At 46.8% G+C, this 12,500-nt stretch overlaps 1 protein-coding gene across 1 annotated transcript in view; it reads right to left on the reverse strand.

Annotated features, from left to right (window-relative positions):
- The window catches only part of nbeaa (neurobeachin a), a 219,294-nt gene that overhangs the window by 127,233 nt on the left and 79,561 nt on the right, over positions 1-12,500 (reverse strand). The window contains exons 2-5 of the mRNA XM_061249472.1: positions 11,761-11,992; positions 9,458-9,558; positions 8,999-9,094; positions 6,391-6,512 (exon numbers count right to left, since the gene is read on the reverse strand). Coding sequence (XP_061105456.1) covers positions 6,391-6,512; positions 8,999-9,094; positions 9,458-9,558; positions 11,761-11,992 — 551 coding nt within the window. The remainder of the gene's footprint in view (positions 1-6,390; positions 6,513-8,998; positions 9,095-9,457; positions 9,559-11,760; positions 11,993-12,500) is intronic.

Raw genomic sequence — 12,500 nt, forward strand, 5'->3', positions numbered from 1 at the left:
GCGAGATTTAACGCTCTTATTTCCTCTGTTCGAGAGCCTAACTGACTTTAACGGCGGTATAAAAAAAATAATGTGCCAAGCAAAGCTCATGAAACATCTTCAAAGGCATTGCTTTACATCAGCGGATTGTAGCCATAATTCCCTAGCCTGCAGCTATATAAAAAAACTAAACAAGATTCAGGTTACGCGTTTCATCCTTTTCAACAACAACAGCCTGAATTCAATCAGAATTTCCCTCAAAATGTAATAATAAATTAAATAATAATTTGTTATTCAGCTGACACTTTTATCCACAGCGACTTGCAGTTGATTGGACTAAGCAGTGGCCAATCCCTCCTGGAGCAATGTGGGGTAATGGGCCTTGCTCAAAGGCTATCATGGCTACACCAGGGCTTGTACCACCAACCTTCCGGGTCCCAGTCATGTACCTCAGCTACTCGGCTACAGGCTGCCCCTTTAATGTGTTTTTTCTAACAAACAAAAAAACGCTGCTAAAAAGAGTTTGCTGTTAGAAGCAGGCGGGAGCTGAACTGATGGCGGTGGTCTCAGGGAAGCTGTTGAGGTTAGAAGCAGGCGGGAGCTGAACTGATGGCGGTGGTCTCAGGGAAGCTGTTGAGGTTAGAAGCAGGCGGGAGCTGAACTGATGGCGGTGGTCTCAGGGAAGCTGTTGAGGTTAGAAGCAGGCGGGAGCTGAACTGATGGCGGTGGTCTCAGGGAAGCTGTTGAGGTTAGAAGCAGGCGGGAGCTGAACTGATGGCGGTGGTCTCAGGGAAGCTGTTGAGGTTAGAAGCAGGCGGGAGCTGAACTGATGGCGGTGGTCTCAGGGAAGCTGTTGAGGTTAGAAGCAGGCGGGAGCTGAACTGATGGCGGTGGTCTCTGTGGAAGATCTCTGCGGCCGTCGCAGCGTTGGCAGGAGCAGGAGGGGTCACGAGGGCTGTCGCAGGCAGCTACCCCGCCCGTCCAATCACAGCGCTGCCAGGCGTCGCCACGGCGACGGGCAAACAGGATTCCAGCTGCGTTCGAGCCGGAGCGAGCGGAGAGCTCGTAACGAGAGGAAATTCAAACGCCGGCTTCTCATTTCCGCCCGGCAAACTTTCCCCGGCGGGATTCTCGCGCTTGCGTGAAATTGGAGAGCTCGGCGTTTCCCCCCCGACGGTCCTGAAAACCCAGGCAGCGCTGAAAACCCGATCAGAGCTGCTCGACGTCGCTCCGCTCCGACAGCGCCCCGCTCCGACAGCGCCCCGCGCCGACAGCGCCTACGTTCACACGCCGCTTACCTGCCGCTGTAGCGCCGTCGCGCAGAAACACGGGGGTTAGGGGCTTCCACGCGATCCGCCAGGCACCAGATTTAAGATTTTCCATTTAAGTTTTTTAATCAGAAATACGTTATAAGAATGACACAGAACAGCGGAGCGCAGGGCAAACTTCATAAGTGACGTTTTGAAAGTACATCAGAAATGAAAGTACGGCAACACAATGAAACTATTCTGCTCGTTCAGAGGGAAGACTGCCCCCTACTGGTTGCATTTTCTGCAGCAACCAAATTTCTTGGAAGGTTTTCCTTTTCAGCAAGAACCAAGACCCCACCTTCTGAGAGGGGAAAGGATGATTCCAAGGGCCCTGACTGACCGGGCCCCTCAATAAATACCACAACATAGGACTTTCTGGGGCAGTGGGGCCCAATGTCAATCCCTGGTGGGACCCCTGCCCCGAGCTTCAGTCACACAGGAAGTAGAACATGGGTCAAAGGTCAAAGGTGACAGTGCGGCTATGGCAAGAGATAGCATGAGTAGTGGAGGGTTGGGTAGTGACGACTGTCAGGGGAAAATGGACGCCTTCTCCAAAAACCCTGCAGTACAGCTTTGTGAAAGGCGTGAAAGGGCACAAACCCTCAGAAGTACCAGTGTCTGTGGACAGGGCGGCACCCTAGAGGTACATAATATTGTACCCCTGGCCAGCAATATACAACTCATTTGTACCTTTGCTGGTACATTACTGTACTTTCAGGGCACAATTGTGAAATTTCATCCTAGAAGAAGAAAAATATACCTCCACAGTCACTTTATTCCTGAGAGAGAGAGAGTGTGTGTGTGTGTGTGTGTGTGTGTGTGAGTGTCCATCTCAGGTGCTACTGGCTCAACCAGCCCATTGCCATAAACGACGACACAGTTTGAGAACTTCCACTGTGTGAGGCCAGCTCTGTGTACCACTGCACACTGGGGCCACCGTTTTATTTGGATTTTTGGAAAGAAAATGAAAAAGGAGTGTTGCACACACTTCTGCGGAGAGCATTATTTCCAGCTCTTCAACGCTTCATTTTTCAGGGGAGAAGCTGATAGCGTGGTTTCCACGGTGCAGACTGCATACCTAAAAAATGCTGCGCGGATATATTATATTCTGAAGATATACAGGCACTATGAATCCTATTCTGAAAGCTTTCTGTTGTTGATAATACTTGGTCGACTGTAGGCTGTGATTTGGAAGATAGAAGTGTGTTCTCACAGTCTTCCAAAAATATTTCTGTAATGGCATTGGCATAGTTTTATTAGTTTTTCAAACCTTGCCTGTGTGTGCAATACAAGATAGACAGACAGACACAGCGAAACAGACAGACAGATTGACAGACAGATAGATAGATAGACAAATAAACTGGTTTTAACAGATAAACAAAATGTATACACATCAGTTTATACAGTACTTATCTATTGATGGGTTATGAATGACAAGCAAGTCGTATACACAGTACCAAAGGGCAGTGTGTGGTCTACTGTATCACAGTGCTAGAGCTGTGTGTGGTCTACTGTACCATGCTAGAGCTGTGTGGTCTACTGTACCACAGTGCTAGAGCTGTGTGTAGTCTACTGTATCACAGTGCTAGAGCTGTGTGTGGTCTACTGTATCACAGTGCTAGAGCTGTGTGTGGTCTACTGTATCAGAGTGCTAGAGCTGTGTGTGGTCTACTGTATCACAGTGCTAGAGCTGTGTGTGGTCTACTGTATCACAGTGCCAGAGCTGTGTGTGGTCTACTGTACCACAGTGCTAGAGCTGTGTGTGGTCTACTGTACCGTGCTAGAGCTGTGTGGTCTACTGTACCACAGTGCTAGAGCTGTGTGTGGTCTACTGTACCACAGTGCTAGAGCTGTGTGTGGTCTACTGTATCACTGCGCTAGAGCTGCAGTATGTGTTTAACTCATTTCGCTGACTTATTAATGTGATAATACGACTTGTCAGCAGTTTAATCTTTAAGGGAATGGGTGCCCATAGCAACCACACGTGATGGACAGATAGGAGCGATTTGTCCACAGCTGCTCAGTATGATTAAAATCAATCACAGTCACACAGGAGAGACCCAAGAAGCTGCCTTTTACTGTCTGCTTCCTGTCTTCCCTCTCCCTCTTTCTCTCTCTCCTCTCTCTCTCTCTTTCTCCCTCTCTCTGTCTGTCTCTCTCTCTCTCTCTCTCTGTCTGCCTCTCTATCTCTCTCCCTGTCTCTCTCTCTCTCTCTCTCTCATTCTCTCTCTCCCTGTCTCTCTCTCTCTCTGTCTCTCATTCTCTCTCCCTGTCTCTCCCTCTCTCTCCGTCTCTCTCTCTCTCTCATACCCTTTATTCGGTTGTATACTAACAGCACTGCGTCCCCACTCCTGCTCCACCCACTATGACAGCCCTGCTCTGTTGCAGGCTTGTGTTTTCATCACTACTGTTGTCTGTGACAGATCACTTGGCATCTTCTCTGCATTAGCCTATTTCCCGTACTTCTGTAAGTTGGAAATGGCAACCCCTTCATATAAATATAGTGTTTAATTAGTGTTAATTAGTATTCCGTACTATATGAGACTGCCCACATGAATATGCCACATAGAGCCAATTTGAATCGGTTATGAAAAAAATAACATTGTTTATTTTCCATAATTCCGACACAGATCATCCGAGACGGCTTTAAATACCCTCATATTAAAGCTGACAGTCTGCACTTTAACTGCATATTCATTGTTCCGTTTCAAAAATAAAAAGCCAAGACAACAAAAAAATTTGTATCACTGCCCAAATGCTTACTGACTTCACAGTGTATATAAAATCAATCACAATTCCTCTCTATCACTCCCTCGCTCCCTGACTCTCTTCCTTCCTCCACTTTTGTCCCCTTCTCTCTCTCTCTATCTCACCCTCACCATCTCCGTCCCTCTCTCTCTCTCTCTCTCTCTCTCTCTCTCACCATCTCCCTCTCTCTCACCCTCTCTCTCTCTCACCATCTCCCTCTCTCTCACCCTCTCTCTCTCTCACCATCTCCCTCTCTCTCACCCTCTCTCTCTCTCACCATCTCCCTCTCCCTCTCTCTCACCATCTCTCTCTCTCTCTCCCTCTCACCCTCACCATCTCTCTCTCTCTCACCCTCACCATCTCCCTCCCTCTCTCTCTCTCACCATCTCTCTCTCTCTCTCCCTCTCCCCTCACCATCTCCCTCCCTCTCTCTCTCTCACCATCTCTCTCTCTCTCTCCCTCTCCCTCGCTCCAACAATGCCAGCTGAAAATAATTGCCAAGCTCCTAATACCTCAGTGCTAATTACCCAGAAGCCCACACAAAAGAGCCGCTCTGTCTGCTTGACAGGTAATGAAGGGAAACAAAATGGCCGCTCCCGAGGACCCAGCACAACCCCAATTCCACTAAAGCCTTGAATCAGTTTCAGTCAGGAAGCCCATCAGCGGACATTTCCATTGTTTAAAACAAAGCACGACCGTTCTCCTCTAACCAGTTTCATTACAGAAATGGAAGAGGGACAAGGATGTTAAAATAATAAGTTACTCTGCATAATACGGAGCCGAATTGTAAGGAATATGGTCTGAACCAGCAAGGTTTAGTCCCAAACCCTTCATAACTCACACCAAAATTATGAGATCAGTCTGCAGTTAGCAGACCCTTCACAGTTCACACCAAAATTATGAGATCAGTCTGCAGTTATCAGACCCCAAATGTGTCAGGAACGAGCATATGAGACAATTATTATTCTTGTAAAGATTATTTCTTTGTCCCTTTTAAAATGTTATCAATTTCACGCCTTATGTCAAATTGTGGGTCTTTTTCATGTTTTTTTATGTTTATATCCAGGTTCCTTTGCTTTAAAAAATCTCCATTTGCTTTGAGGTTTCTTTCGAAGACAACCTTTGGTGAAAAAAAGAATCTCAGCTTGTTCCTCAGCTAAGACAACACAGTCCATATCGAGATGACAGTTAACAAACTAAATGTCTGTTTCCATAACAACAAGCCGTTAGCCGTTCAAAAATACGTCCCGGGGATGAAAGGGCAAGACCTCTCGCTTCGCAGGAAATACGCTCGTGGTTGTGCAAGAACAACGAGAGTTACGATTCGTTCAATACTCCTCCATTACTGAGACAAATTAGCCAACAAGTCGGATGGATTTCTGGGCCGTACTGTATCGTCACTGCAAGCTCAACAGCATAGCTAATAGCTTGACTAAGGGTCAGGGCACTAGACTAGCTGAACCATGCTGATAAACACTCATTTTATTTCTCATTTCTAATTATTGCCTTGCAATACCTCAAACAGATTCTGAGGTCATTTAACCCTTTAAGATGTGAGGTCATGACCATGTGACTAGAATGTTCTTAGCTGAACACTCTAATGCTGATGTCACTACTGGAAAATGCAAAAGCAATGGGGTTCTAGAACACTAACTTAGAATTCTGAAAAACAAAGGGCTATGTGTCACAATAAGTGTATGTCAGGTGACTAAACTACAACCAATGGGAGCGTGAATAACTGAAGTATGCATTTCCAGTTGAAGTTAAGTTAGCATTGTTGAATGAATTTTTTGAATAGAATGATTTTAAGCAGAGCATCAGTGCAATAATGCACGTTGTAGTTTAAAAAATGGAAATAAAAATCTGTCAGAAACTTGTTCATCTTTGAACAAAACGAAACATATATTTTTTGGCGTTTCACAAGGTCCAGTGATGTTTGTCCCGGCTCTCTAAACGATGAAAGAAGATCTGATTAATGCAAAGGTCAGGAGTGATGAGGCTTGCAGGCAGGGCTGCCATCTCTGTTTAAAAAGCCTCTGAGCTGCGTCTCCTAATGAAATCTGACCACATCCCTGCCCGTTACATTAGGGATTGTGTTCATGCTCGCTTCTTTTGACCACACCCCGCAGTTTGGGGCGTGGCCACAAGGCGTGGGTTGTAGACTTCACCCGAACGGGACAAAGCGTTTCGGAGAAACGCCTACTTCCTGTTTTTCTCTCCGTTTGCCTTTCCTTCCTAAACTGAGGCTATCCCCAATTGGTGCAGGATACGGGCTGGTTCTAGGCGATATAGGTGACCCCTTGGGTATCCTCCATCCGGGAGGGGGCCGCAGGAGTGCAGGGCGCACACTCACCAGTACAGGTAGGGCTTGTCCTTGTCCACGTTGATGTTGTTGAGCGGGTCCATCCGGAACCAGGTGTTGAGGGTGAAGCCGCTCTGATACGGCCACTTGGCGATGGGAGGTAAGGCGATGGCCTGAGGGGGGGGGGGGGGGAGGAGAGACGTTACGGAAAAGCAAATCTAATAAACACGCTGAGAGCACTACTGCTCTTACAGAGACATTGATCGTCAGCGGTGTGATCAGACGCACAGTAACCACATATAAATACATCATTACACCCATCCAGCCATCACAGGCTGGGCTCTGTAGCCCGGTTCCTCCTGAGATTTCATCATCCCTGTGAGGGATTTTCTCCCCCCTGGTACCTCACGCACGTACCTCCTATCTTGGGGGTTCAGGCCTAGTGTTTTTCTGCGACTCGTTCAGCTAGCGTTCTGTAAAAAGCACTACACAAATAAAACTGAATTGGGTAAACATGTCGACTGCGCCATCACCGTAATGCTACTGTACTTATGTAATCCGAAAGCTAACACAAACGCTCTCTCATCGAGTTGCTCGGGATAAGAGCATCTGTCGAGTGCAATTAAAGCAACATAACGAAAGACAAGAACGTATTTGAGTGTGGTAACTTCAGTTCAGCTGTGAAAGCGCTATTAAAATCGAAGGAATGCAGCCTGACGTTTTTCAATGACTGCTGTAGAGGAAGGACTGTCGGACACTGTGCTGGGATAAACACTCCCCCTCCTTCTGTTTTACCGTGTTTACCGTGTTTAAACCTCAGAAAAGCACAGAGAGTATGTGCCTCGTTTACAGTGCTGCAGAGATTACATTACAGTTATTTAGCTGACACTTTTATCCAGTTGATTAGACTAAGCAGGGGACAATCCCCCATGGAGCAATGTGGGGTTAAGGGCCCAACAGCTTCACTGATCTTACTGTGGCCACACTGGGGCTCGAACCACCAACCTTTTCAGGTCCCACTCATGTACTTTAGCCACTAGGCTACAGGCTGCTCTGTACAACATAAATAAGATAATATCCTGGATTCTGCCCAATTCTGCCCTCCTGTTTCTCTGTAAAACAACTTTGTAACAGTTCTCTGTGAAAAGCGTGACACAAAATAAACGGAACTGAGCCGAAAAACAGAGGAATATTAGGTAAAACAACGAGTAATTAAAACATGAGTGAAAACAGTGAGAGTAAAAGCAGGATGGTTCTGAAAGTGCCTGAAAGGCACTTTAAAAGTCCAATTTAAAACGTGAAAAGTTTTTGTTTTTTCTTTGCAGATCATTCCAGGTCTGCGGGGCGAAATATTAAAAAGAGTTTGTCTTGGGGACCGGGAATAGAAGCCAGTCGTGATAATTGCCAATGTTCCAACTCATCGGCGAAGATAAATAAAGTGGTCGCCAGCCCAGCAGGCCTGTATAAATGAAAACATAACAGTGCTGATCACGTCTCACACGCGGAGAGGGCCAGCCAACCTTTTCACAGAGGAGACGGTAACATGCGTCATATTTATCACCTGAAATTAATCTTACAGCACAGAGGTAATTGGCATCTAGAGGTCTAAGACTAGCAGAGGCTACATGCATATAAATTATGTGTCTATAGTCTAACACAGAGAGAAAGATTGCTTCAATTACTCTTTCTGCACAATACATGAAAGGATGTTTTGTTTCTGCGCAGATAGCCCAGTTTCGACCTCAACTTCCTTACGAGAATGTGAACATTAATTTTGTTGAGTTTGTCATGTAACCAAATGCAAAGGTATTTAAAATGGGGGATGCTTTCAATAAGAATACCAATTTAATTAACATTTGGAAACTGCTGTAATCAAATTTTATTCACTCAAGGACACCATACATATAGCTGTGTCAGTGTTCAGAATACAATTACGCTTTTCTTGAAGAATAATTAAGGAATACTGTAAATTACTGGCAGCTGACAGCAATATAGAACAGTGTCATCAGCATCTGAGCGAGTTCTACAAGAATTCAGGGTTGACAAAAAATAATTGATAGACGCAGTAAATAGAATAGGCCCCAAGACTGAACCCTGGGGTACATCATTAGTAATACGCAAAAATTCTGGTTGAATATCAGAATATCAGCTTTTACACAATGACATCTGTCAGAGAAGTATTTTTTTGGAACCACATGCAAGTATCAGCATCCAAGGCAACACAAGACAGTCTGACAGTCTGATTATCAGAGAGTGATCCACTGCATCAAAGGCTTTGGAGGGGAAAACAGAAACCGCAGCTCAGTGCTTTGTGTTATCCAATGCAGTGACAACATCATTAGAAACAGGAGAGGCAGCAGAAACAGCCTTGAACCTTGAAGTCCATAATGAAGGGGTGGATTTCTGTAGAGAAGCCATTTTATCAGACACAAACAAGTGCTGGACTCTACGCATAATGGGTGCTTTCAAGCCATTTTTTGAAAACATGCCTTTAATCTGTTCGCCTTTTTAAAAACAGGCCACTGCTTAGCGTGAGGCTTCTCTGAGGCACGAGCCTGCAGCATCTGAATGTTTTTCTTTTTATACTCCAGTCCACCGGCTCAGCTGTACTTCCTGGTTCGTGGTGATTGGTGTGACGGGGGAAGGGGGAGGGGCTTACCGCCGCACTGCGTCCTGGGAAGTTGAAGAAGGTGTCGGGGCCGTGTCTCTGGGGCATCTGATTCAGCACCGACAGCAGCTTGATGGCGTGCCTCGGCTGCCGACGAAGAGGAGGAGGAGGAGGGAGAAGAGGAAGAGGGGAGAGAGGAGGAAGAAGGGAAGAATGAAGAGGAGGGGAAAGGAAGAGAGGCAAGCAGGTGAAGGAAAGTTAAAAAATGCCAGAGGCATCCCTTTGAAGGAAACACAACAACAGGCTTACACTGTGGATAAATGGCCTGTCAATCACAGCTAGTCGCCCAGGCAACCCCATCTCAGCGGGGCTTCCAGGAAGGGAGGTTATTGCCTGGGGTCGGTCCGGCCTCCTCCCACCAGGGCCCGCAGCATTGGCCGGAGCGGTCAGCTGACCAGCCCTGACCCCCTGCCCCCTGACCCCTGACCCCTGACCCCTGACCCCACTCACCCAGACCCCGCTGTCCCCCCGCAGCATGCTGAACAGCAGCTTGAGTTCCTTCACTGTGATGCTGTAGCTCGCCATCACGCCCAACATGTCCACCAGCAGGTCTGAGAGAGAGAGGGAGGGAGGGAAAGGGGGGGGGCGGACACTGTGAAATTAAATTTGATGCTTCGTAAGTCGATGGAAGTCCTTGAGTTATGGAAATAAAACGGGGCCCTTCCTTGCGGTGGAGTGAGTTAAGTGGTGTCAGATATACTGTACATGAGAAGACCATTCAGGAATGGCATTTCTCCCGATCAGTCAGGAAATACTCGTTGTCAGACCCTAACTGCTACTTAGTATGCTAAGTATTATAAGTATGCAACATGGCTCAGGCAGTAAGAGCAGTCGTCTCATTGGCTCAGGCAGTAAGAGCAGTCGTCTCATTGGCTCAGGCAGTAAGAGCAGTCGTCTGGCAGTCGGAGGGTTGCCGGTTCGATCCCCCTCCCTGAGCAAGACGCCTAACCCCCAAATGCTCCTGACGAGCTGGTCGGGGCCTTGCATGGCAGCCAATCGCCGTTGGTGTGCGAGTGTGTGTATGAATGGGTGAATGAGAAGCATCAACTGTACAGCGCTTTGGATAATGGCGGGATATAAAATGCCAACCATTTACCATAAGTATGCGATTTTGGATGCAGCCATAGTGCGTGTCTGCTGAAGATTTAATGCATGCTAAATGCACTTTGCACCACATGAAAAATTCTGGCCACATTTATTGGCAATTAAATTATGCATATTGGTTTTCCAACATTATACATAAAATATGCTTGGGGGGGGAAAAAGGACATTTCTACATTAAGGTTGGGCATTTTGCTGTGCATGGCCTGAGATTACAGAATCTCATTTTCTGCAGATCTCGCACGGAGCACTTTCCCCACGGCCCGGGTCCCTCTTCCACCATTACCGAGGGCTGAGGGGGGAAACACCAAAGATCACAGACCCTCAGAGACACTGGGCACTTAGCCATGTCTGTGAGCACATGCACGTGTGAACTTACCAAAATTCACTTTCAGCCCCTTTTTTAAATAGAAGAAAATCGTGATATTTCTCGAAAGTGGTATTTTCTGTGTGTGTTGGCACATGCATGATCGAACATACGACAACTCATTTAAACTGGAAGAAAATTGTGATATTGTTTTAAAGCGATATTTATTGTGCGTGTGGGCACATGCACACGTGTACATATGAAAAGTCATTTTTAATGGAAGGAAAATACCTGATATAACTTCAAAGCGATATGATTTGGGTTTGGGTGAAAGTCACCGAGGTTAATGAGATTTTGAGAAAGCTTTCTAACCTTTCCTCCCCATCGAAGGAGTCTGATACAGATCAAAGATGCAGGCGGTGGTGTCCACGGCAACGGCTTTTTAACCACATTGATTTTAAAACGTTTACCTGATATATTCAAGGAATTGAGTGATGTTTGTTAAAAACTTGAAATTAGTTTGACTTTTACTCTTTAGATGTCAGTAATCTGTAACCCTCTCGCCTGCCATACAGATATACAGATAAACCAGACAGAGGTACAGACAGGGGGTACAGACACACTCATCTGCGGTCCGTCTCATCTCAACAGACATTTACATTTACATTTTAGTCATTTGGCAGACGCTTTTAATCCAAAGCGACTTACAAGTGCATAGGTTCTTCCACAAGTCAAAGCATCACATCCATACCTAGGAATATACACGTGAAATGCTGTTCTAAACATAGAGTCATCATAAGTGCAAATTGTTGTTTTTTTTGGGGGGGTTTTTTGGGGTTAGACAAGGAGGATAGGGATATCAGAAGGGGGGGCAGGGGAAATCAGGAGGGAGGACTAAGGTAGAGTTTGAAAAGGTGTGTTTTTAGTCTGCGTCGAAATAGGGGGAGCGGGTTTTGTTTTTGAAGCTCTTGTCCTTTGAGAAAAGCTGCTCAGAGCGGTGTGCTCTGGTATGGGTATTCCAGGCATTCAAGAACCAAGCCAATGGAAACACGACGATCAAAACACGTCAATGAGTCCTTCTTTTCCACAGGAACATTTTGTTGCAATAGTTTTTTTTTTTTCATCAAATGTCTCCCCATGTGCCGATTTTCTTGAAGCTATTGTGATATTAGGACAACACGGCAACACTTTGTGGATGAATCAGGGACAGCAGGCATCACCGCTGAGACACTCAGTACTGTGCAGTAATTAGCCGTGGTGGTGCAACAGGCTAAGATGCAGCGGACTTGCGGCTGCAAAAGCCGAGTTCGGCCGGCTCACGTGGAGCGGCATCATTCGCGCTCACCTGCGATCATGTCGTCGACGGCGGCCATCTTGAGCAGGCCCTGCTGGATCAGGCCCACCTCGGTGCTGGTCTGCAGGTTGCGCACGCTCTTGCGCAGGATGGCGGTGAACATGCTCCAGATCTCCGCCTGGCAGGTCACGTCGCAGTGCTCCAGCAGCTCCACCATGCAGCCGATGCTCTCCGCGTCCTGGATGATGAAGTTCATCTCCAGGTCAAACTCGCCGCCCACCAGCTGCAGGGAGGGAGGGGGGGAGAGGGAGGGAGGGAGGGAGGGAGAGAGAGAGAGAGAGAGAGGGAGGGAGGGAGGGAGAGAGAAAACAGAAACGTTATACGACACTCCTTACTCCTTATTTCACAGGGCCTAGCGCGTGATAAAAAATGGTGGAGCGCGCAGTACACACTGTTTAATGGACAGGGGAGACTGGCATTCTTGTCGTCTACAACTTCTTCCAGAATAAAACAAAAAAGGAAGGAGAGAAAGAGGGATGGGAGGGATGGGGCAAAAAAAACAAAACAGCTATTTTATGAGACTCCCTCCCCACGCTGGTGTAAAATTCAGCTTTGACCAGCTTGATACTACCAGCCACCGCTTGAGCTGGGAGCTGACCAGTCAATCAGCTACCTGCTGTTTCAAAATCTATTTTGAGACGGTTTTTTTTTCTGGTGGGTGGAAAACTTCACAGGGAAATAAGAAACGGCAGAGCCCAGAGATCTCAGAGCACTGCGGACAGGGGAGACGC

Source organism: Conger conger, chromosome 7, assembly GCF_963514075.1.
Source record: "Conger conger chromosome 7, fConCon1.1, whole genome shotgun sequence".
Taxonomy (NCBI): Eukaryota; Metazoa; Chordata; class Actinopteri; order Anguilliformes; family Congridae; genus Conger; species Conger conger.